This window comes from Cinclus cinclus, chromosome 7, assembly GCF_963662255.1.
Source record: "Cinclus cinclus chromosome 7, bCinCin1.1, whole genome shotgun sequence".
NCBI classification, from domain to species: domain Eukaryota; kingdom Metazoa; phylum Chordata; class Aves; order Passeriformes; family Cinclidae; genus Cinclus; species Cinclus cinclus.
Window position 1 is genome coordinate 18640701 of NC_085052.1, and position 20655 is coordinate 18661355.

The 20655-nt window shown below is 40.0% G+C and overlaps 1 protein-coding gene across 2 annotated transcripts in view; it reads left to right on the forward strand.

Annotated features, from left to right (window-relative positions):
• Positions 1 to 404: 404 nt before the first annotated feature.
• The window catches only part of MARCHF8 (membrane associated ring-CH-type finger 8), a 66290-nt gene continuing 46039 nt past the window's right edge, over positions 405 to 20655 (forward strand). For both annotated transcript variants that reach the window (XM_062496419.1, XM_062496420.1), the window contains exon 1: positions 405 to 574. In XM_062496419.1, the coding sequence (XP_062352403.1) occupies positions 479 to 574 (96 nt within the window). In that variant the 5' untranslated portion in view covers positions 405 to 478. The remainder of the gene's footprint in view (positions 575 to 20655) is intronic.

Sequence of the window (20655 nt, forward strand, 5' to 3'; positions counted from 1 at the left end):
CACTTTGTTTTAGGATGACTTCTGAATTGGATCCAGTATGGGGGGTTGGCAGTTTAGGAAATTTACCTGTATGAGCTTTGTTCTCTGCACCTCCAGGCAGCATGCTCAACTTGACAGCTGCTCTTCTCTCTATTCAAGCAAACTCAAGCATGATCCCTGCCCTCTAGGTCTGCTCTCAGAATGCTTTCAGAACTGGCTGAGAATTTTTGTTCATTTTGTGTTAACTGTGGTCTGACCTGTCTAGTTAAAATTCTTTAAATTTCTGTGTCTCTTCTCACCCAGCAAGTGCACCAAAATCCAGAGAAAGTAAGACATATGTCTTGTAGCGTAGCTTTTGTTTAGAAATTATTGCATTTCAAGCTACTTTAACATCATCTAATATTTTTATTTTTTAGTTGCAAGGCCTTACAATGGCACGGAATGAGTACTGCATTCAAGCCTCCTTCCTGTAAATGATAGGACCAAACAAGGCGGTGTGATGAACATGCCACTGCATCAAATCTCTGTCATTCCAACTCAGGATGTTACCTCTTCCAGAGTCTCCAGGAGCAAGACCAAAGAAAAAGAGGAACAGGTACTGTCAGATATGCTTGATTTTCACAGGAAGTTATCTAAGTATAGAATGATAGGAGTTACCAAATCAGGCCTGGTTCTGTTCCAAAGCCCCAACTCCTTGCATTACTGCTGCTTTTAATGAGGACAAATACTACCAAATTATCTTCTTGTATTTGCTATTTTAAAGCAGCTGGCTGCAAAATTCTAGAGATTGTTGTTGAGTAACTTCTGCAGAATGCAAGCTACAGCCATCTATTTTGCATAAGAGTTCAAGGCAGATAGGAATTTGCATGATGGCTCTAATACCATTTTTGTAGAAGCTGTTACAGGTGTATTTAAAGAAAAATTGTGTGGAATGTGACCCCCTATATATAGCCATGCATCCTGTTTTCCTGTGCTCTTGGTAGCATGTAGTAGCTTGTGTTTCCAAGTGACTAGAATATCACAAGGAAGGCTGTATACACTCATATGTATACATACTGTACTGTTTTATAGACTATGATTTGTATTCTTAATTTGGGAGCATATGTGTGAGTAGAATCAATCTGGGGTCTTGCTGTGGTGCTAATGCAAAAATACTTGATTATAAGTCCAGTAAAATCCAATCAATACACTACCTAACAGTTTGTAATAGCATGTGAAGAATACTAGACTATGTCGTAGTCTTCACACGTCAACCTTATTTATCTGAGCTGTGTCTGATCCAGCCCAGAGACCTTTATGTGCGTCATGCTTTAGTGTACAGTGTACTGCATTGATCTTATATTATTTGTCAGTTCCACAGAAACCTCTTCGTGGTTTTTTTAGCTTTAATGTAAAATGATGTCAGGGGAACGTTTTACATTATGGTACAACTGCAGGGCTTGCTTTGTGGACTGCTCAGCAGTGGTTAACTCTGAGGAGACCTAGAGTGATGCTGATTACAGATAGGATGTACCTTATGTATAAGGGACTAGAAGAGCACTGTCATGTTACAGAAAGGGATTTACCAACACTAACTTTGAGTAAGGTAAAAGAGTAATTTCTGATGTGTTGGGATAATTTGTCCTGACTACCCATCTCACCTGACAGCTGTCCAGATTGCACCTATCAAAGTCACCAGGAGAAATAAACTGTACTAATACTGGATTTTTTGAGTCTTGTCCTTAGTAGCATCTTAAAATTCATTCTAGCCCTTCATATTCTTAAACCAGTAATTAATTAGGCTGGCACACTTCTGCCTTTGGTTGCCAGGACTGGGCAAGAAGTTACTATCACAGAGGAGGTGCTCTAAATCCATAAAGCACCTTGTCTGAAGAGTCTGCTGGATTCTGTCACTTCCCACCTGTTGCATATAGTTATGTCTGGGCAGCTCCCTAGGTTAGAGGGCTCTGCTGTTTCCTCCCTTTGGTGCTCTCCCATAGAGTAACTGTATGTGCTGAGAGTGAAACAGCTCCTTTGTCAAATGCAGGGCAGTGCTGTGAATTTACTACTCTGCTCTGGGATGATGGAGATTAGGAGGCAGATCAGAACAACTTGTGCCTCTAACCATGCAGTGGGCCCAGAAGTGAGAGTTAAAACTCTCCTTCTAAACACATTTTTCATTTCCAGCCAGTGACTTCAGTGTTACCAAATATCCCCTGTGTTTCCTTCATGATAACTAGTTGAAATATTTATTACTGTTCCCCTTGCTGGGTTGCTGTTATATTTTCAAGCCTTAGCACATTAGAAGCAGAACAGAATCCTTGTTTAAATACGTGCGGTATTGAAGAGGAAGTGGGACCATGCAAGCAGTAGATTAGGCTAACTTGGAAACACTTCATGTTTCCCAGGTCTTGTCCTTCCTGTCTCCATCAGCGTATTCAGTCATCCCCAGTGTCCTGCATTCTGCCAAAACTACAACTGGAACAGCTGGAGCTCTGTGTGAGCTCTACTGACACTGTGGCTGCTCCTGTGCACATGAGCCTGGCTCTTAGGTTCCCTTCCTTCACTCCTGCTTCTGGTGTGTACCTTCAATACTGGATCTTACAATGAACTGAGAGCAATTGAGTTATTAATCTACTGACTTTGACCAATCCAGTTAAATTTTCATATTGCATCAGGTAGGATGTTCCAGGATACTTTATAGTCAGAGTCCCTGTTCACTCTTGGATGCAGTCAAGATCTGCTGGGCAAGACTGAGTTTTGTTCATACTTAAAGAATATAGTAAAGGGGAGGTGGGATGCAAGAGAAAAAGAATTTCTAGATTATCCTTGCTGTATTTTTAATCAGATTTTAGTTTCAAAATGCCTGTTTTTCTGTTGAGAAAACTCCAAGATATAGAGCAGCAGTGCAGCTAAACATGATCCTGTGTTGGGCAAATCTGCTGAGCAGTTGCAGGTAGTTGTTGTGCCCTAGGTAATATCTACTGTACAAGAGATTGATACTAGGTAAAGCTGAGAAAGAATGTGTTTCAGTACAAAGTCAGTGTAACTTCAATACTTTCATATTTCAGTTGCATGAGTTCCCATTAGACAACATAGATTGGCCTAGACACAGTTCTTATGTCTGCAAAAACATAAAATAGTTTTTGAGAAAAATGTGCAACATTTCACAGATTGATTCAAGTACCATGGTACCAAGTACCTTACCTTACCTTTATCATGTAATAAGAATAGTAAATTTCTTACTTTTTCTGTGCAGCAACAGTAAGCAACTCAAACAAATGTACACTGTGGTCTTAAAATATTTTGAATTGTACAAAGCCACTTGACAATCTGAACAAAATCAAACCACAAGCCACAATCAAAACCAATAGTACTATTTCACAGATAAATACATAGGTTTGCTTTGTAGTACCAATCTTCTTAGACCAAGTGCATTTCCAGGTGTGCACTTTATAGATTGAGCAGACTCATGTACATATTTCCCCTGTTTATCAATATGCTGTGGCTAAAGCCAAGGTGAATAAAGGTGGAGTGTAATCTAGCAGATGAAATTTTGTCTTTCTTTCCTTTTTGGTATTTCAAACCAGACCTTTGGCTTGTTGGTATCTACATCCTGCATTGTCCTTTGGAGAACATCCAAGAAGTCCTTTGGAGGAAAGGCTCAAGAAGCCCAGCAGCAGAAAGTGAAGAACTGAGGTGCCTAGACAGAGAACTTCCACCAGTCTCTGAAAAATTAGTGTTTTTCCTGTTCCCCAGAACCTGCGTTATCTTTATCTTTTGTGATTATGGATGTGCTTAGTTATCCACATTTGTAGTAGAGCTGCAGAGGAAGACTTCTCAATCTGAATAGTACAGATCTCTTACTATTTCTTTTCTTCTATGCTTCTGGTCAAGATGTAGCTCTTGTATTTCAGGTTAAGGCTTGGTTTTATTCTAGTTTTTCTTGCTACATGAGGAAGTTTTCTGGAGTACTGATTTGTGACTAAGTGAAGAACAGCAAGGAGTCTTTACCACCTTTATCATTACAGTCCAGTTTCTCATATTGAGTGATGTATAATACCTAGGCATGCTTCATGGCGGATTAAATTGTAGACTCAATACCTGTGGAAGACTGTGGCAAAAATCCTGTTGAATTTTAAAAAGCATTAGGAGGAAAGACTTTTGCCTGCCATTTCTGGTCTGTGTCCTCAGTGATATGTATACATAACAGAACCTGCTAGATTCAGGTTAGTGTAACTTTCAGCATTTAAAATAGTTGAAATCTGAGGTTAGCAGCAGTATTTCGTGAAACTTTGTCCATTTCCCCACTAAAACGAGGAAGGTCATAAAGGGATTAATACTCTTGCATTTAACTCAGATGAACTGATAGCTTTAAGGGCTATTAATAACCATCATTAGCTTCTTACTTACCCTTCACTAGGAATAGCTTCATGCTTACCTGACTTAAAGGAGAGTCAATCTATTGTGTGTGAGAAGCCACAACCCCCCCTTCCCCTGTTTGGTGAGCAGTATGCTGGCAGCAGTGTTTCCTAATGCATGCAAAAGCAAACAGCTTTCAGGATTTGATGGGAAACAAGGAAACGATGCTGGCATGTGATGGAGGTGTTGCTCTGGGTTATGTTACAGCACTATCTTTTTGAGAGCTTTCTGCCTTCCTCACTGAAGCAGACTGATGTCTACTACAAGTTGTTTGCATTACTGCAGAAGGTGAAGCTCCCTCAGCAATAGTTTTTCGCTGCTCTTCTAAAACTGTGCATTAACTGTGGCCTCCTGGTGTGTGATCTCTGCAGATCTCTTAAGCAGATCAGGGATGGGTGGGATCAGTGGTCAAATGAGAGATCATGAGATGTTGGTGCAAGTAATTTTTGGGCACAGTACTGTTTCTTCTCTATGGCCTCAACCTGGTAATCAATACTGAGTTGTCATTAAAGATCACACAGCATTTATCACAGATGCAGATCAATCTTGTAGTCAGATTTAAACTTGCTGGTTTCAGTCGATCAGCTGAAACTCCCTTCTGCTCACTCCTCTTGTTTTCCAAGTGCTGTGCAGTATTACTGGCTGCTATGTGCTCAGCAGAGATCTGAGACATCTCCAGGTATGTCATCTCAAGCTGTTATCTGTAAGATACTGAGTGCCTAATTTGTCTGGATGAAATTATAGTGAGTGAAGAACATTGTGATGCATCTTCATAAAGTTCTTCTGCCTTTGTAATGATCTCCAGCATCCAGTAACAGGAAAGGCACTATGGCCTATTGATTCAAATAAGCCACATCTTACTGGAAAAGCAGAACTTGGACAAAAAAAAGGCAGTTGATGCACTTGCAGGAGTTTGTAGTCATAGATCAGTATTCTCAAGGTAAAGGTGTGTGCTTTATGTTGTTGAATGTAGAGTGACACTTTGAGAGCTGTTTTTAAGGTACAGAAGCACTCTGTGACTTTTTCCATTCACTTTTTGGACTTTGACCTGTGAATGACATCTGAGTGGCTGAATTTGGTCCAAATACTCAGGCTTTGTAAGGCTCTGTGTATGTGTGTTTTTAGTTTTGCTTGCCCATTAAACTAAATTATTCATTAAGCAGCCAGGCTCTAAATCCTTTGAGAATTTAACCCCGTATTTTTTTGTACTGTGATTGGTGTGTTTGTGTAGGTATGTCATATAATTACACAGGGCCTGGCATTTTTCCTTTCTGAAGTTTGCTTTGTAGAGAAACTGGCTAAGTATGGAATGATTATTGTTTGAGTATTTTTTCTCTTCTGTGAGAAGCAGAATGTACTTCTCCTGCAGTAGTTCTTATAGGCATGGCCTCAGAGTAGGTGGGAATTGTGAAGACCTTTCCTGAAAATTCGAATCTTGTTTTTTACTTGGTGTGTTTTTCAATGGATCATTTCTCAGAAAAAGTTGCACTTTCCACTCTTCCTGCCCCTTGCCAACTTAAGAGCTTTCTTCTACTGTCCCACATGTTCCTGGCAAGAGCATGACTTAACCTTGCCTTTGGTATAGTACCTGGAAAACAAGAAACACACAGAGTGTGGCCAGGCCTGAATTAAGACAGGTCTGTAATTTGGGATTTGTTTTTATCTTACAGCCTGCTAGATGGTTTTGGCAAATCCTTTGGGTTCTTATGCTATCCTGACTCCCTTCTGTGAAAGAGGGCTGGCACTGCTGAGTAGCTCTGGTAAAGGACTTCAAGTGGATAAAAGCTGAGCAGCTGGAAGCCTTTGTCACTGCATCCTTTGAGATATAAGCTTTGCCAGAGTCCCAGTCTGCAGACACTGGTGCTGATGGCCCAAAGCTCTGCTGCAGGACATGGTGGGCATGGGGTTTGTGGAGAGCTGAGGGGTCTTCCTCCTGAAGGTGAGCATTGCTCAATGTCAGTCATGGGGAATGTGCAAAGTGTTGTGACTTTCCTGAATTTCTTCTGCTCTTACTGTGCTTGAGTGCAGGGTGAGAAGCTGGTCCTCTCGAGCCCTGCTCTTGGAAGCTAGCACATGCTGCTTCCCAGCAACCCCCAATGAAGGGGCAAGATGGGATGGGATGGGATGGGATGGGATGGGATGGGATGGGATGGGATGGGATGGGATGGGATGGGATGGGATGGGATGGGATGGGATGGGATGGGATGGGATGGGATGGGATGGGATGGGATGGGATGGGATGGGAGCTGCTCCTGCCTGAGCAGTCCTAACAAAAAAGTCAGATCACGCTGTTTGATTCTGCATTGTGTTTGTTTTGGAGTGCGTACAGCATGTGTGTGTGAGGAAAGGAGCAGATGGCTGCTGAGTGGGAATGAATTACAAAAGGCAAAGTGTGGGAAGTGGTTTCTGAAAGGGTTTTGAGGGAAAAGAGGAGAAAACGCTTTCTTTTTTAAAAATTCAGTAAACATTATGAAAACTACCAGCAGTGCTATAGCAGCAGAGTTTTAGGTAGTGATTCTTCAGAGAAGCAGCTTCAGTAGTTTCACCTTTTGTAGTGTGCTTATAATCACTCATTTGTTTACAATCTATGTTTTGACTTTGCTTATTGCATGTGAACTCCTTACTTTGATGTCTCGGGACCAGAAACTTAGAGTTAATGATTACAATCTCTAGCTGTTTCATTAACTTGAGTTTTAAACCACCTCTCCGATGTTAACAAAATCTGCCTGGCTTTTATTAGCCGCTCACTTTTTCACTGGCTTTTATTAGGCACTCACTTAAATAAGCTGAGTCATTCTTCAAAAAATACAGTATTCTAAAAGAAGTGCTGATGCTGTTTAATAGCATGATGGTCATGTATGCTTGGGTGGTATTTTGCAGGTCTGTTAATGTTTCTGGTGTGTGTTAATGTGCAACAATTTTCCATAAAGGAAGCCCTGGATGTGAGCGCGTGACTTTGGAGTTTGTATGAGTTTATATTTTTTTCCTTCCCTAGCAGAAGCATGCTTGTTTATTTGCCTTCTTATGAGACATGTGTTAGTCATGATCCCGCAGTGATGTATATGTGCATATGAATACCTGTGTTGCTGAAATCATCACAGCTCCACAAAGATATTAGTCAAGACTTGATTGTAATGCGCAGTGATTTTCATCATTCATTGGCTATACTGTTTCTTTCAAGCGAGGCTGTCACATTCCTGCAAACTGATTTTTAAAGTTCATTGTTTATTATATGTAATTTCTGTAAATGTGACATCCCGGAAGTATAGGTGCTATTTTGTCCTGTAGGGTGTTTTGTTTCATGCATTGATATATAATGAATGACTTTGTTGATTTGGTCTTTCAGTCAGATGTGTTTCTTTCCCTGGTGAATTAAAGCAGGTTGGGTTTTGGATTGTTTTTTAGGGTGTTTTGTTTTGGGTTGTTTTGAGAGAAGAATGAAGACTAACAATTCTGCCAGGGAGGCTTGGTGTAGTACTCTTAATGTACTTGAACCTCAGGGATTTTTAAAACTATGTGTAGTTTTAATCTGCTGAATCCCCTTAAACCCTGCACACCAGTGGTCTACAGTGAAATCTTCAGCAGAATTATATATAGGCTTATATTTGCACCTTGAACTTAGCTATTTCTACTTGGCCCGTATGCCATCTATGAATAATTCTTGACAGGGGAAGTTGGTCTTCAGAAATGGCTCATCCCTCCTTTGCTGAATCTAAGGTCTTAGGAGTACAACCTTCTGAGTCAATAATCTTCACACCTAGAAACAAAATCCACCTTGGGATTCATTTAGCTTCTCTTGGTCCCGGAAGTGATGGTCTCTCATCTGCTACTAAACATGTTTCTCTCTGGCACAAGAAGTAGCTCATGTTTTAGGAAATTTCTTTTGGAGATTTTTCGCATGATAGCCACAAGTAAAAGCATGCTTTTATTACTGAGGAAGCCCACATGTGTATTCTGTGAAGTCAGTGGTTGAAATTCAGAATTCCAATTTTTAGCAGTCAAGAATTGAATTTCTGAAACAAAGGAAGGAGCAGAATCACCTATTCAGTGATTCAAGGTTTAAGTTTATTTACAAGCCAGTCCTCTCTTCCTGTAAATAAACACCACTTTGATGTTGATGAAAATGAGCCAAAGTGGCCTGTTCATAATTTTTTTCATTTGCTTGGATGCAGATCACATCTGATTCCTTGTGCACCTGGACTACAGGTAGCTGTTAGTGTCAGGGAGAGGGTTGTCCTTTAGTTTGCAGCACTGGACTTGACCCCTGTGCTAAGTGAGCACTGCATGTCTCCACCATGTTCTCCAAGGGTGCAGCATTTCTAGTGTTCCTGCAGGCAGGAATCTGGAGCTGTGTCACCAACTGCTTTGCACGCATGTTGTGAATCTGTCAGGGTAACTGGAAGTGATTTTGTTTAGCACAGATATACATATAATCAGATTCTATGAGTGTGGTAGCAATTTTTGGTGTATTTTTAACATTATAACCTTTTTAGTAATAAACTTGCATCTTATGCTTAGGTTTTTGGAGACCTTGAAGTAGTGAAATGGGGTGTACATCTCAGTTTTTCATGTAACTTACTGAGGTCTCTATCAAAGGTAGATTTGGAGTCAAAGACTTCCAGTGTGCCTCACTGCCTTGAAGGATAATTGTATTTCCTACTCTTTGGTACTTACACCTTGGAAAATCACTGCTGTAGGTCTCATAGACACAGAAGTATTCATGGCTTTTTTTATCTAAAAAGTCACTCAGGTATTTTTCTCCCTAACTCTCAAGTCAAATTCACTCTCTAGTGTGTAGTTGTGTTCATTAGTTAAGCGTATCGTATGTAATATCTCATGGTAATTATGGATTGGCATAAAATTCTTAAAAGAAGTATGAGATTATCCTTTTCCTAGAATTTAGAGAGAGGAGCCTAAAAAAGATACTTTAAAAGTTTAAAAGAGGCTGATCTTGGTGTTTTTGAATATCACCTGATCAATTGACTTATTTTTCCTGAAAGTGGTGAACAGGCAGCTTTGTAACACGTTGACAGCTTTTGCTGAATGGAAAATTGCAAAATCAGAAATGTTTTAGCCAGCTGTGACTAGATGCACAAACTCCTTGTCAGTTGTAAAGTTTCTCATGGCAGTCATCTGCTTGCCTATTTCTAGTAATATTCCCAAGCAGTAGATGCAAGAGGAGGTGATTAATGGGTTGTTCAGGTTGAAACAACATGTGTTTACCTCAGTCAGTGGCTTGTGTGATACTTCCTTGCTTCAGTTTTTATGCATAGTAACAGTGAAAACTTTTGATTGATCCCAGAGAATACAAGAGTTGTTTGGGCTTGGTTTCCCTCCAGTATTCTTAGGTATGTTTACCATTACTCAGATGGCTGAAAGCACATTAATTGGATAAAGATTGTAAGGCAGCCTTGAATGCAATGAAGTGAAACATTTGCTCTTTTTTGCATCTTAATTTCTCTGAGCTGGTTAACTTAACAACAGTTAAGCAACTTTGTTCTGCATGAAATACTGGAATGTGATGTCCTCTTTGGCCGCTAACAAGCTTCAGGTACTTGAGAGACACTGGAGTTACTGAAACATCTGCAAGCAGATTTGTGGTAGTGACCCCTAAATAGAGAGGTTTCTGTTTTCATGCTCCGTGATTGGGATATTTGGGAGAAGTGAAGCATAGCTACCACATACCATGTCAACATGTAGACTTTAAACCAAAGACACTTTAAATTAAGTAGTGACAAGGGAAGCACTAGGGTACTATGGGAGCACTAGCAAATTAGGACCACTGGGTACTGTCACTGCTAATTTGTACTTAATCTAAGAAAAGATACCTTCTCTTTTACAGCTGGGAATAAGACTGAGCTGGTTCTCTTCTGTGATTAATATGAAAAACTTGACTATTTGGTTTACAATTGCTCCAGATCAGCAATAAAACTTTGTGTCACTATGCAATGACAAAGTTAATGCAGAAGGAGAACAGGCATGCTGGAGTACAGATTAAAGTTTTTTTAAAAATCAGAACATACATACCTGTATGTATATATATGTATATAATTTTTAGATGCTGGTAATAAAGGGCTGATTGTCCTAGTTCCTAGATGGAGTCATCATAAAAATAGCACTTCCCACCCCCAAAACCCTCTCCCATCAATGTGGTTGAAAATGGCTTGTTTTATTTTAATGATTCCTTTGACATTTGTGACACCGAAGGCCAGCAGGGGTGGCCACATCTGACTTGGAATTACCTGTGTTGTGTTGTGTGTAGCTGCCCCTGTACATTGAACCTATAACTCATGGTATTTGGAAGAGGCACTTCAGCTTCCAGCCTTGATTTGAAGATGAAGGGTAAAGCTTCTGTCTTAGTTTGCAGTTTGTTTCCATGCCAGCCACCATCACAGTGCACAGAAACCGTGGCTTTGCCTGCTAGTTGCTAGCAGCTCTTTCTTGACTAATTGAAACAGGCTCTTAAATTGTGCTTTTGGACCTATGTGTTGAAAACAAGCGAGGTCATTCACTTTATCTAAAAGCTTACAGTTAAAATTCTGGAATCTCACCCAGTAGGGTGTTTCTTTCAGCACTGTAAATGGGGCAGGGGGAATGAGGGAAAGATATCCTTTTGGGGCTTCTCTTTTCCTGTCTGAAAGTAAAGGTTGAGACACCGAAAAAGTATCTTATTTACAAGGTTAGCTGTGCTGCTCTTGCTGGTAGGGTTTCAGTGGCTTTCCAGATTTTGTCCTCCCTCAGTTCTCCAATGCTGCCTTGGCAGTTCAGAGGGAAAACTGAAAACTCTGCTTGCTCTAATGCAAGGGTGAATGGCATTGATCCTGTCCTCAAACCCCACTCAGGTTCTCATTTCCACTTGTCACTTCTCTACAGCTTTCTACATCTAATCCTCTATTGTACTTCTGCTTTATAAGCTGAAACCCACATAATTTTCAATCACAGCCTGTGTCACTTTGGTGAAAATAAAAGGAAGTTTTAGGACTGTGGGGTTTCTTCCCCCAAATCAGTTTCACGTGCTTTGTATCTGTGAAGTGTCTGTAAGCCTCATCAGCCTGCTAAGCTTTGTGTTACCTGTAAATATAACTAGCAGAATTTCCTATGTTTTCTTTTAAAATTAATTTCCATACTATTATTGAAAATATTGACTGATGCCTGGCTTAGCACCAATCTTGTGGAAACAGCAGGGATGTCTTCATTTGATAAGGTCAACATCAAATCTGTCATCAGTCAGATCTTTGCTTTTGAACATGTTTTATATCAGTATAATTTTTTCCATTTTTAGATGGAAACATTTGAGAAGAGAAATAGAAGGAAACACTCCACTATATCAGACATAGTAAAGGTGGGAGTTCTACTGAGCAAAAACAGACCTTCAGGGAAATGTTAATAGGAGACAACAGACTGGCAAAAAAGCCCCATCCAACAAATGGGGTCAGCATGATTGCAATAAGGCAGCATTTCTTCCCAATCACATCCTGAGCATAGCTGCTGTAAGGGATATTTCTTCTGCAAAAGTTAGTGGGGAGAATTTCAAGAGGAGGTAATATGCTCAGGTATGAGAGTTCAATTTACAGTGTTTTTTTCTGTGTGCTTTGGAGCCTGAATAACTAATGCTATTCTAAAATATGCATTTTAATGGTTACTAACAATGAACTGACTGAAGTGTATAGGAGCTTGCAGTTTCCATGGGAAACTGGGCCTTTCCCATGAACGCAGGTGACAAGAAAGACACAACCTGTATGTCTGGGCTGTGTTGTCCCCTCAGAGTTTCAGTTCCAGCTGTATCATGTTCATGCCAGACTGTTTAATCCTGGGGCTTTTCCCTTATCATCTATAAACCTCTGTTTCTTTTTGAATGTAGATACAACTAAGAGCACTGCTGTTGTTCCTAGATTTATGAGCATTTTGAACTGTCCCCAGTCTACCCAGTCCCATGCTGAGCATGACTGGTGGCAGCTGCTTATCTCTTGAAAGCATTCCCAGTTTTAGCCTCTTTCCAGCCCTGCTGCTCTGCTTCCAAACTCCCAGGAATCCTCACGCTGCCCCAAGGAGCCATCAGGAATACGTATAGATTGTGCTAAATCTCCAGATCCAAAGATTTGCTTTCAAGAGTTCTGATATCTAGGTCTAAATATTTTAGCAGCTTGGTTGGTTTCAGTCAGACCTTTGTAACACAAGCCCATCTATAAACATCTGGAAAATAAATAAGAACTACTATAGCCCAGCAATTCCATAAAGGTTTCTCTTTGATATCTCTCTACCTCTGGTGCTGCAGTAGTTCATTTAAAGGAGCTACTTTTAAAAGTGACATCCATCCACACCTCATCCAGTAAAACCCAGGTATCTTTCCTCTCACCCCCTGTGAAATGCACTCTCATGGTTTAGCCTCTTCTAGAAAATGTTTCCTGTGGTCTCACTACTCACATAGCCTGCCAGGAACTCAGTGGCAGGCTCTGGTGCTCCCATGCCATCCTGCCCCAAGAATGATGACGGGGTACCCAACTGGAACACAGTAATACATTGTTAAAGTCCTTTTTTAACACTGACTTCTCTCTGCCTACCTGTAGGAAACGTGAGGCACACCCAGGTCTCTGGATTGCAGAGTGAAGGAAGGCAGATGAGATCAAGCTGTTTTTATAGTCCTGATGGTTTTCAGTGCAGTCATTGTGACAGAAATAACTAAGTCTGATGTTCCGGTTTATAACCAGAATTTTTGGGGGTGCTCTAATGCAGAGCACTGACCGCATGCCTGTTGTATTCCTTCTGGTGAATTCTTCTTGCATATTTGGGTAGGTTTTAGCTGTTGTGATTTTTTTAATCTGATGGGCTGTTTTTTGGGGTGAGGCTTTTTGGGTAGGGTTTTTTTCTGTTGTTTTGGGGTTGTTTTTGGAGAAACTTTTGAGGAAGCTCATACAGTTCCTCTTTATAGGAAAGTTCTGGTTTTTACTTTTTTCTCCTAGATTTCTCAAATGTTTATGAAAGTGACTTAACTAGTTCCTGCCTGTGCAGTTTTCTGGGGGGAGAACTTGTGTGCAGTCCACTGGTCTGAACTCAGTTCTGTTTTATGAGGCCAAAAATGTAGATGTGAGGGGAAATAGAAGCATTACCAAGCTCTATATGCCCCTTACTTGCTTGGCCATTTCATTTCGTGTTCAGCCATCCAGTTTTTGATAGTCTAAGTTGCTTTGTGTGGATTTGGGTTGTTGCTAGGTTTTGTTTTGTTTTTTCAGTAGTCTTTTTTGGAAAATTCTTCAGGTGCTACTGTTATACCTCAATCTTGCTTTATAGTTGCATTAGTAACACCCACAGCCCTTGGGTAAGCAGCTCTTAATTGCTTTGCAGCATTGTGAATTGATGTTGCAGTATTTGAGTTAGACACCGGCATCAACAAAAGCTAGCTCCTACCAAAAGGTACTGCTCCTTTTCTGCCTTTTCCATAGAAGCATGGGTTAGAAGAGTGATTTATGTGGAATTTAACACTTGGTACAGTTTGGAGACTGGCACTAATTTAATTTAAAATGTCTGTAGAATCTTCACTACTTCTTTCTTCTGTGAAATTCACATGTACTTGGAAAAACATCTGCCGGATCAAAGTCCATTAGCTTGTTCAGAGTGTTCCTGGTTGCTGAAACTCCTTTCAGCCTTGTTTGTTTGGAAAAAGTCTGGTGTATCATTGGATCTGCAGAGCCTGCAGTGTTTCACAAGCCAGAGAAGAGCAGAGCAGTGCTTTCACAAGCATAATTATGGGAATGCACAGACAGGAAACACTGCCTGGTATTTACCAACTCCTTATGTCATCTTTCCCCATTCTACTTTTTGTCATTCAAGTTGGTTCTCCCTTCCCTCAACCCTGCTTTGAGATTAGACCTGGGAAACATCCAGCAGGCGGTACCAGCTGAGATGATGAGATGGTAGCAAACGAGGTGCTTGGACAGCAGAAACTCCAGAGACAATAACAAGCTGAAAGTGTGAAGTGAATTGTCCCCTGGCTTGTGACTGTCCTGCAGCCAGGGAAGGACCGTAAGTGCTCATCCACCAGGAGTGGATCTGCTGCTTGAGGTGTGCTTCAGAGAAATGACTCGCTTTGCTGCTGTTACTTTACTGATCAGGGGACAACTAATCTCTTTGTACTGCAGGTTTTAATTCAGAATAGTTGGGGTTTTGTTAACCCAGACATCAAAGAAGTTCTGATTGGCAGCTCAGAAATTTGTGGAAGGTCTGAAAAGAGGATTTATAGGAAACGAGCAGATGGTCTAGTAGAGAATTTCCCCAGGAGGTTGCAGTTATTTAAAAATGGGAGAAACTAAATAGACTGTACAAAATTTGACTGTAAAATTAACTGGCCAGCCAGTAGCTAAATCCTTAACCAAAATGATTCAGCTTGGCCCCTAGCATAAGCATGTAATGAAGTGATATGTCTGTGAGTTTATTCCACACACATTATTTCAAGTTTTATCTAGCAAGTGCACATGAATGAAAGATGATTTTGCTAAGCACTCTTCTTGCTGCGGTGAGGCCTTTCCTCCTCTCTTCCTTTCACACTGGCAACATGTTTGTTCAGGCATGCAGGAGAATGCTACAAAATGTTGCTCATATTAAATGAAATATAAAGCTGTTCGGCTGAATGCCTTTAATTTTTAAACTGCTCTTTTTAGCTTCACAAACATAAGACTTAACATATTGGTTAGACTGCAGTATTTGAAAATATTCGGTATTTGAGAAAAAAAAACCAAGCAGCAACTTGCTTTATTTTGGGATGCAAGACTGAAGAGTATGTTAACTCTAAGTATTGTCACACATCCCTTTAAAAAAATCCATGAACTCAAGTTACTTCCAAGCTGTTTGCCACATGGCTTTGGACTTTGAATATTCTTGTTTCCAATGTGTTTGTTTTTTGTGGGGTTTTTTTTGTTTTTTTTTTTTTTGACCTGGAGCTCTGATAAATAGAAATTGGAGGTTTTGTATAGGAGCAGGTGTCTATAAATGGACAAGCAAATTTTTGGTGCAAATCCCATGATTTCAAAGGAATGGATGGATTAAAAAAACAGTTGAGCTCGTCATTCTTTCAAAAGTTAGGAAAACACTTTTTTTAAAGTTAAATCGCTGTGAAGCACACTTTTTTGGAAGGCAGATAGGCTTTAATGCTTTTGTTGCATTTTGAGTTGAATATGTAGCGGAGAGAATGGTCTGAGAAATGGTCTGCAATAATAAAGTGTGTTTAATTGTTGTCATGCTCATCGGTTTATGTTCTGGTTTACTTTTCCCAGAAACTCTCACATAACATTTGGTGTCACAGGGGCAGTACCATGGGCCACGTGCGCACATAGTTCTGCTGAGAGTTCACTGGTGTAACACTGGTGCAGAATGTAATGACACTGTATTTCTCTTCCAGCTTGTTGTGTTTGCATAATTCTTTGTAATGGTAGTAATACACCTATTGAATTTAGAAACCAACCTTCATAACCTTTCACCCAACCTCCTGAAGTACAAATAGGAAGAGGGTAAATATCCAGAGGGCTGTGTGAATTTTTTAACTGAGCTTAGATAAAGTGCTTCCCTTTATAGAAGCCTTAGAAATGCATGTTAATGGCATGTTTTTTTCCCCTCCCCTCTACTAATTCATGGCCATTAGCCTCAGAGCCTTTGGGAAAAAAAATCTCAGAATTCAACACTATCTTCCAAATGAAAGAAAATATCGGGGTAGTGAATGAATCCACAGCAGCCCAAGTTCAGCTAAGGCAGAAGTTCTGTTTGCTAACAAGGTGTAGCCCTTTTGGCTTCCTTTGCAGAGACAGAAGCTCCCTCTAAAAAGTAATTCTGCATCTGTCATGTGCAGAATTGGTTGCTTACCTGGCATACAAGGCTGGATTTATGCAAAGCCCCTGCTTTCCTACTGTTGGAAGCCCTGCTAATTCTCTGGAAGCCTCTTGGTTTCCACTTTTAAAATCATCATGGAGGAGCCTGAAGGAAGATATTAAGGCTTCAGTTTTTAAATGTTAAGATACTTTGCCTCCTTGTGGTTTGTTTATCTGTAGGATATTGGTAAGTGAAGTGCTTCCATAGCTTTTGTTGTAAAGCTGGTAATGCTTGTGTGGATGTGATTTTTCATTGGAGTTTTTCTTTTTTAAAAGGAGCACTCTGTGGGGGGGAGGGAGAAACAGTGAGTTACTGAGTGCACAGGACACAGGACTAGTTGTGTTGGATGAGACAAAAGCTCTGTCTAGTTCAGGGTGTTGTCCTTGACCTAAGAGGGAGAGCATGAGAAACAAAGTATTTTCATAGTGATCTTTGCCACCAGATTTGTACTATGTAACTTTGTGGTGAAACTGCATTTTTAATAGGGTGCAGTCGTCTGAAAACTTCAGTTTAAAAGTGGATGTGGCAAGAACTGATGCGGGTAAAAAGATGGAGATGATCTGTAAAAACAGTTGCTGAAAAGATAAATCCTTTCCTGTGCCTTTGTGGTGTGTGCATCACATTCCTGAGGTCACAGGGTATCAAAGCAGAGCAATAAATGTAACTGGATAATGTCCTCTAGAGAGACATAAGTTTGATAAGTTGATAATAAAAGCATTGATCCATGCAGGAGGACCACCTTTAGCAGAGGCAAAAGAGGAGTTCTTCCAAAGTAACAAGCAGTCACAACTGAGTTTCAGATGACTCTAACATTTTTAATATCCCTTTCTGTTTCTGTTCTGTGTTATCTTTACCTTTTCTCTCTCATCTTTTGTGTGAATTGGAGGTATAAAGCAGGAAGTGTCTCTTTAGTTACGATGTGACCTGAGACATGTGATTTCAGAGCTGTCTAGAGAATTAAGTTATGCCCAAACTGAAGAGCCATGGTTCAGAATTTAGGAAGCTGCATGAACTCCCTCACTGTAAATCATAGAATCATTTAGGCTGGAAATGACCTCGCTATCACTGTATCTAGTGATTCACCTAACACTTCCAAATCTACTGCTAAAACACAGCCTTAAGTGCTATATCTGCATCTTCTAAATACCTCCAGGAATGGTGACTCAATTGCTTCCCTGGGCAGCCTGTTCCAACACTTAAAAACGTTTTTGGTGAAGAAATTTTTCCAAACAGCCAATCTAAACCTCCTCTGGTGCAATTTGAGGCAATTTCCTCAGACCCTAACTCTTGTTGCTTGCGAGACTGACAAGCCAGATTTCCTTTACAAGAAACGAATGGCTTTGGAGAGCCTTGTCACTTGTGTTTGGACAGCAGTGTCCCTCGGATTGCAGTGGGTAACTGAAACACAAGTGCCAAATAACTTGATGTGCTTCTAGCAACTAAGTCAAAACAAAATAATTCTGAGAAATAGACCCAAACCTACATGTAGTATTTGCATATTGCAATAATTGTGTTTGCAAATAGATTATGTACAAATTGCTCTTCTGTTTGTTCACTCTTTAGAAAAATACACGAAAATTATTTTTGTAGTTGGCTTGAAAAATTTTACTGACACAGCAAAATTTATTGCTTAAGAGAATAAGCATGTGAACTTGCCTCCTGTATTACTCCACCCACTAAGTTCTCCTGAATAATATATTTTTTCTGTAAACAGTCAACTGAACTCACCTGCTGCAGTAAGCGTTTTGTTTTTTTTCCACCTTCTTCATACAGTATTATTTTCTGGTCTGTCACATTCTTTTGCTGTCTTCAGTGTTCATCTTCACACAGCTTTCTTGCATCACAGCCCTTAAGAAAAATTAATTACTAAGCAACTGAATTTACAAGTGTTATGTTCTCCCAGAGATGTGGTTCTGTGCTCATCATGCCTTCTTTGACTTGTAGCTATATACATTTTTATTAAAGAAAAAAGAAAATCACCAGCTCTATTTGGCTAATGAGGAAAGAAAATGGATCTGGAAGGGTCATCATCCTTGCTCTTTGTACATTTATAGAATTGTTATGCTTCATAGCACAAAAATTGCTAAGGAGTGCTTTGGGGAAGCGGGGAGAGATGGACATCAGCTGCTGCAAGGAATGGATCATGTTCACGGGGAGCTCTCATGCATTATTCATCACCAGCTCTTTTCACTGTAATCAGCTGGAGGAAGTAGTTAGTCTAGTTTAAGCTACACTAGTATTTATATTTAGGCGACTTAAACAAGCCCAGGCATGTACTGCACCAACTCTTTCTATTTATCTGAGGCCAAATGTAGGGCAGACTGCAGCTCTGCTTGCACCCCTCTGTCTCTTTAGTCTGAAGAACAGGAGTCATGCAACCAGGAAAAGCTGCACTGAGGATACACACGTGCATTCATGCTGGAAAATGAAGCTTCAGGTAGGAGAATGTCTTGTCAGCAGAGGGATGCTGTTGAGCCCTGCAAGATAAATGTGTGTCAGGGCAGCCTCTGTCGAGGGAGGCTGCTGGAGAGGTTCCTCGTTAGTGCTACCTGAATGATCCCTTTTAGTGTCATACTTTGTTCAGTTCTAATTGTGAAGATGCATTATTTTCTTTTTCCGTGTTTTCTTCATTCACACTGACATGCTCCTAAGGGTGCTGGGGTTAAAAAACAGGGAGAGGAGTTGCTGGTTTTTGGAAAATTTTTAGTTGTTTTGCTTTACGGTGGCTTTTTAATTTTATTGGTTATTAGCACTTCTGTTTGGGGGGAAGGTAACCTTAAGAGATTCTGTTAAAACACAACTGGATGTGATAAGCCTTAGTCTCCAATGTGTCCCTTCAGAGGGTCTGTGTTCGAATGGCTGCAATATTTGCTACTTGCTAAAATTTGCTGAATAAAGATGCTTGTAAATAGGAGCTTCTGTTCTCAAAGCATATCTGTATTTTTTTAATGTTACCGGTTGCTCTAAAAGAAATCTATAGTCTGTCTCTGCAAGCTTTGTATGTTTAAATTATTAGGGCTCTAGCAATACTGTTAATTCAGTTTTAGACAAAGAAGGGGATTTTGCAAAACCTTGTGGAACAATAACAAAGGGTCTTTGTTCTGTTCTGTGAGCATTATTTGCTGTGTAATGTGTGGGTTTGTGCATATGTGTGAGAGGGAGGTACACTAACACATAATCTCACTTGGCAAGAATGTTCAAATGTTATTTGCTTTGTTTGTCTGAAGTGTGTGTGTGTGCGCTGCTTCTGGCTGGGAGCTGCACTGTGCAGGTTTGTGTCCTGCCTGTTGGGGACCTGCTTGAGCTTTGGGGAGGAAATTTATCTATTTGTTTGTTTATTTATTTGTTTGTTTGTTTGTTTTAGTGGGCTGATAAAACTTGACAGTGCAAAGATCAGGAGTCATTGCTAGACAACTAGGACAAAATGGTGCTTTGCTGTGCAGACAATTTGTTTTCTTTTCAAAATAATAGCTTGAAGTCCAGTCTAGGATTTAGTAAATAAGCATTGCTGGTGGAAGCAAAAATTGTCAGCTTTATGTGAAATCCTTCAGGAGATTAATGGTCATGTGTTTTTGGTGGAGCTTAAGTATGTTGTGCCTGCCAGTATATTGTCTTCCAAGATGACTTGATCGCCTAAATAAAATTTGCATGTACACAAGAATGTTGTTTAATGACATTTCTTTTTTGCCTTTTAGCAGTTAGTTGGGAGTTACAAGATTTTTGTCCCACACGTTATCAGTCCGTGGCTTTGGTGGGGGGACACATGTATACTTTTGGTAGTCCTAAATAACTTGAAATTTTGAATCTAAAACTGTAAGAACTTGTTTTGGCTTTGTGTGAAAGTTCTTCCAATTTATGCGCTGTGCATACAAGGAAGAATTGCTCTCCTACTGGATTTTGCAGATACTTCAATATTTGCCATAAAATAGAGAGCTGGCAGTCTTAATACTCTCTTCCACTGAATGTATGACCTTTCAATGTGTAAGATTTTTGTTTCATGGAAGCTAGCTAGTAAAATTATTTACCTGATTTTATTAGACTTAAGAGGTCCTGTGCATTCAGTTAATTGACTGAAGTCAGTGGAGATGTATTTGCGATTATGTGACTTAAACATTAAGAATTTTTTTTTAACAATGAAGTGTACTTTACTTTCCTGCTGCTCAGTTACACTTAGAGTCCAGAGTTATGTCATCTAGATGTCAGGTATGGGTAAGGAAGAGCTATTTCTGTACTTGCTTGTTTAATATATCGATAATTAAAATTCAGTTTTCTAAAAGTGTCTCCACGTTGTTATTTTTCAGCTATCTGCATTCAGATTTCATCTGTACTCAGCCTTCACCCTGCTACCCACTCATCTGATTTTATTAATTTTTTTTTTATAATCAAATACTATCTAATACTATCACTGTAGCACAAAGC